At 39.3% G+C, this 5,779-nt stretch overlaps 1 protein-coding gene across 1 annotated transcript in view; it reads left to right on the forward strand.

The window, feature by feature from the left end:
- Positions 1-5,779, forward strand: part of KNL1 (kinetochore scaffold 1) — a 44,693-nt gene that overhangs the window by 15,147 nt on the left and 23,767 nt on the right. The window contains exons 6-8 of the mRNA XM_072427697.1: positions 1,475-1,527; positions 4,263-4,293; positions 5,657-5,691. Coding sequence (XP_072283798.1) covers positions 1,475-1,527; positions 4,263-4,293; positions 5,657-5,691 — 119 coding nt within the window. The remainder of the gene's footprint in view (positions 1-1,474; positions 1,528-4,262; positions 4,294-5,656; positions 5,692-5,779) is intronic.

Here is a 5,779-nt window from a genome sequence, read left to right on the forward strand (position 1 = left end):
TTTTTAAGGTACACATGGAGGCATAGGAAACTGAAACTGTAGGTGCAAGTGGGGGACACTTGTGGCTAAACCTTTCTAAAATGTAATTAGTATGGCATTATGAGAACATAAATCTCTACCTAGCAAAGTTTGCTGCTCTGTTACATATATCTGTCTTCATCTTACCTCAAACCCCAATTTCTCCAGAATTAAGAGGTGCAGGGAAACAAAAATATAGGTGGAAGTGGGAGACACGTGTGGCGATCATCTTTCATCACCATGGCATCATTACAACATTAAAAAAAACTGTCCATCAAAATGCACTTCCTTGTTACACATGACTGTAACCTTCCTGTACCTCAACCTCAATAAAATTTAGTGGGCAGAGTTGATTTTCTAATGATGCCATAGTGATGAAGTTTTAGGGGATGTTAGTCACAGATGTTCCCCACTTGTACCTATATTTTTGGTTTCTTACACCTCCCCATTCCCCAATTGAAGTTCAGAATGTTAGATAAGAGGACAGGAATGTGTAACGGCAGGGAGGCCCATTTTAATGGGCAGAGTGTTTTATGTTCTAATGATGCTGTAGTAATGAGATTGTAAGAGGAGAATGTGCCCAACACTTGCACCTATATTTTCAGTTTTGTACCCCCTACCCCAGGGAATTTGCTGTACAAAGAAGAGAAGCAGACAGTAGTTTGACAAGTAGGTATATATTTAGTGGCCCCACCCCAATGCTCCTTGCTATGTTAGTGGCCCCCGTGGTCCCCAATTTGCACTTTCAATTTAGAACTCCTAGTTGCACTTTCCTCTGAAACAGCAACCCCAAAGTTCAATTTTTATAACTTTTTACATTTGTGACCTCCATATCTTAAAATTCTTTAAAGCTGGGGGCTGAAATTGTAATACCTAGTATCTATGAGGGTCCCCTGTACACCCTGAAAATTACAGGTCATTGTGACATACATATTAGGAGATATGGAGGTTTGTACACACAGAGCTGTGAGGATGCAGAATTCACACGCAGGGCTAGCGGTGGATACATTTCACAGACAGAGCTCGTGCTGTGAGATGGGGGCGGGGCTGCCTGTGTCCCCTTCATATGAAGGCTGAACTGTGTGCAATCCTCTGAACGGATGACACAGAGCAGCCGGAGATCCGTGCATGCGAGGACGAGAGCTGGGCGGGGTATTTAAATCAGCCGGGCGGAGCAACCGGCTAAAAACCTCTGGGGAGAACTATGCATATTTATGCAATCTTTTTTTTTTTTTTTTTTTTTTTTTTTCCAACCCACTGAATTAAAGCTGAAAGTCTGCAAATCAACTGCATCTAAATTGTTTCATTCAAAATTAATTGTGGTAATGTACAGAACCAAAATTAGAAAAAAGTGCTCTCTGTCCAAATATTTATGGACCTAACTGTATGCAGACAATAAAAAACTTGCACACATTTATGAAAGCTTCTATGAAATAAATGTTCTTCTGTTTTACAGGGTTTTCACGCCAGAGCTACAGTCAGCTGGAGTAGAAGATGCTGACAGTGGAGGTAATTATTGGGTTTGATGTGTTCCTAAAGTTCCTCTCCAGGGAAAATGACCCAGCTTACTACCCACTCCAACACATCTGGCCTTTTTTGCCCCTTATTTTGTTAAGCAAGATATACCTCTCTAAATGCACAGTATGACAGAGCTGTTGCCAGATGCGGGGGACTGCTGCCCGCTTATTCAATTATCATCTGACATAGTCACAACGTGAAAAGGAAAATGAACGACAGGGAGTTCCATGACATGTTACACCTGTTCAGAATAACATTTTGGTAAATGATTTTACAATAGATGAGTAACTTTTGAATGACCTTGTAATGTTTTTATGTCCAATCTTCTCTGCAACCTGATGTGCTATTGGTTGATTGGCTTGGCCTTATTTAGCAAAAAAAAAAAATATTGGGAATGGCACAATAACTTTTAGTCAAATTCACATGAATTTTTGTTCATGTCATTTGATGCATCATGTTTAAAATATACACTTCACAAATTTGTGGGAAAGCAAATAAACTGCATTAGAACGTTATAAAAATAATGGCTTTTTGCATTGAAAATCTGGCAGTGTTATTTTTTACTAATTAGTCAATGCCTTTGACCAGCTTTTTTATCATGATATCCTAGGTTTGATTTAAAAAAAAATCTTAGAAAAAGCACACAAAGGACAATCAGTTGACATTTTTACTTATTTCTAATAAAAGAATAATAACTATGTGCCTCGTTGTCTGATTTATTAAAGCTCTCCAAGACTGGAGAAGATACATTTTTATCAGCAAGCCTGGAATAGATCTGGTACAGAACTGAAAACATAATAACACGTAACAAATGACTTTTAAGAAATTCATCCCAGGTTTGCTGGATCACCCAGCTTCACTGATCAATGTATATCTACTCCAGTCTTGGAGAGCTTTAATTAATCAGGCTGATTGGGTCCACACGGTTCAATATATCCTGGTCAGACTGATGGTGCCAGATAACAAGCTTCTCTACAGGGGGACATAAATATCAATGGTAACAGTCATTTTTGCAAAACTGGTTATTGTTTATCTAAAAAATGGAGCGGTTATTTTTGTAATGCCATTTCCTTTCTATGTTTACATAGTGCAAAAGCTAGGAGCCAAGTATGTTAAGATATGTAAATGCAAAAGAATTTTAAAAACATGACCCATTCATTTGCTGTATTACTCAACCTTTAAAGTGCATTCATTCTAAGTATCTATATAAATAAGGGTAATTATTTTTACATGGGAATACAAGAAACTTGCTTCTTTGACTGAAGTATTAACCTAGGGTAAAAAAATGCAGTCGTCCGTCCGTCTATAAATAAATACCATACAGACCACAGCCTTTAAATTGCCAAACATGCAATATTCTGTTTTAAAACTGTCTTTTTGACATATACTTTGCAAACACTCGCCAAAAGCAGTCAGCTCGATCATTTTTCCTATGTCATATTATCCACTGCATCTGAGGTTGCCAAAGGGCTCTTTAGTGGTCATCTAGTTAACGTCACTCTTCAACTATACCATGAAGTCGTGGGGGTCAATCAAACATATGATTCTCACCCTTTTCCGCAGCAGTGTCCTTCTTTTAGGCAAACACTCTACAATGTTCTCCCAGGCCCCTTTTAGCCGTTTGCGCCACCTGGCACTTTTCAGTAACCGCCTGCTGTTTTTAGGTTGACAGAACAGTTGAGTCACCATACAGGGGCTGCCATCCGCCTACAATTTCTTCCCACCCAGCCTAAAAAGATTTTTGGGTTGAAGACTGCTTTAGATGATCCTTCTGATATGCAAGCAGGCTTGCTGGACACTCTAGTCTGCAGTCTGTTAGATCCCTCAATACCCACCAGAGCTTTGCAATAGGATAGTGGTCCAGATAGGTCATCGAGCAGCTGCAGATTTGGCTTTGATCTGTCCAACCCCAGCAATTCTGGGATTGTGACAAGCGAAAGACCCTTAGCATTTTGGGGGCAAAAAGTCTCGATTAATGCGCCTGTGTGCTAACATTAAGAATCTCTCATGCAGATCACAGTTCTCCCACTGACATGGCCTTTATCTGCTTTTTTCTCTCCAGAAGGCCCTTGTTATATTTGTTTAGGAATCAGACAGGATCATCCTCTGTCTGTGTTAAGATTCGGTTTCAATCATGTAAATTCTGTTGTCTGTGCTTCTTGACTGTGTCAGAACTACCCCTGCTGCAGCATCTAACCTTTGTGGTTTGAAATCTTATCATGGGGGAAAGGAGGATGAGTCTCCCTCTAATAGTCAAGGGGAACTTTTTGATGTAATTTTTGCTAAATATTGTAACATGTCTGGAATATATTTATTCAGACTTGTTAAGTTACTGAATGGTCAACTTGAAGAACTAACCAATTGCCAAACAGCTATTCCTGCCTACTTTCCTCCTTGATTATGTAGAGTGTACTATTAATATAATATTTTATTTTATTCACCTTTTAGGTAATTTGTACAAGTTTATTATATTTGTTTTTGCAATACTTTCATTAATTATTAAGGGCTGTGTTATCCTTGGAGATTTCAGGGGTGATTATTAGGCTACATGCACATCCTTGGTAAACAAAGAGTTAAGTGCATTACATCTTATGAGCTGTCACTCTGTCGTAACGACAGCGGAAGGATACTGAGAATTCGGTCTTGTTGAATTAGGCTGGCAATGTTTTCGTAAATGTGTCAAACAGCTTGAAATATATTAAACAGGACGATTTCTTTTTTAACAGGTTTTGGTACAGCTACTTCTTTCAATAATGAGTAAGTACAATGATAAACTATTTATTTATTTATTTATTTTTTATTGCTTTTGCGAACAGCCCTATAATTCCAAATAAAGCCTTATACTAGAGCAGCGGTCGCCAACAGGTGGTCCACGGCTCTGGTCGGTGCATCCCACCGGCCAAAGCCATGGACCACGTCTCTTGTACAGATCCCTGGCTCAGGGTGGTGGGTGGGTTGTGTCTCTGGGCATAACCCGCCCACTCTCGTATCACAGGCTCAGATCTGGCTCCACATTGGACTGTTTTATGGACGCAGGGAATTGTAGTAGCGGTGCTATTTCAAAGAGTTCCAGCCACTCATAACATTAAGCCTACATTACCTGCTATATTAGTTTCAAGTTTGACCCTCAACTTTGTCTAAGTTTTTAATTTTGGCCCATTGTGTGTTTGAGTTTGACACCCCTGGCCTAGGCAATCGAGAAAAAAATGGGAGGGCAAAGCCTCCCGAGATCCCTACGTCACGCATCCCAGGAGGCTCTTGGGTGCTCCTTCTGGGCATTCCCGAGCATCTCGTGCATGCGCAGAAGGAGCCTTTTCGCGCAAACAGAAACATTTGCTGATCCCACGCCAGTGCAGTTAGTTCGACAAGTTTTTTTCCATTCTATGTCACCCGATCTCGCGCCTGGATTGGGTGACGTTGGAAGAAGAACCAGGAAAAAGAGGAGAAGATGGCCTGGAGCGCCGGCTCTGAGACGTAGGAAGAACAACCAAGAAGAAGAAGAGGAGAAGATTGCCCAGAGCACCAGCTCTGGGACAGATGCCGGGACGACGCAGGACCCGATGCAAGACACCTCCAGATGGATCGGACTGCCCTGGCACTTTATACTTTAGTTCCTCTTTAACTCCTTATTCCCCTCCCCTATCTCTCTTAATTTCTTTTTCTGCAATTTAAATTTTAAATGTTTACAAAGGGGGTGAATGGTACTACCTGCCAACCTTTATGATATCACTCTAAACTTAATATGTCAGTATACCAAGCTTTAAATCTGTGAATAACACTATTTTTGTACTATTGCACTTATTTGTATTATATTTTTTATTGTCAATATTAGAAAACTACTTTGTTGTATTTAGACTTTGTAACCTAAGAGGTGTTGAAGTATGTTTGACCTCATATTTATTCTACTGATGTCCAGTTACTGGTTGGCACTGTACTTATTTTGTTTTAAACCCCCCACCTATTTTATTTTTTCTCTTCCTGTTATTCTATGCAAACTTGTTGTGTATTGTTATTGTATATTGTATTTGAAAATTTCAATACAAACTTTGAAACATAAATTATAATAACATAAATCATTCAGCTTATTGAAAAGTAAACCCATAATTTTTTTTTTTTCCAGAAATGAAAGCACAGATAGTAAATTTCCCATTACTGGTGAGAGTTTTTTTTCCCTTTAGTGAATTTTCATGATAAGCTCTGTAGGTGATTTTATATGATGTATATGTGTATATGTGTATGTATA

Source organism: Pyxicephalus adspersus, chromosome 12 (genome assembly GCF_032062135.1).
Source record: "Pyxicephalus adspersus chromosome 12, UCB_Pads_2.0, whole genome shotgun sequence".
Classification (NCBI taxonomy): Eukaryota; Metazoa; Chordata; class Amphibia; order Anura; family Pyxicephalidae; genus Pyxicephalus; species Pyxicephalus adspersus.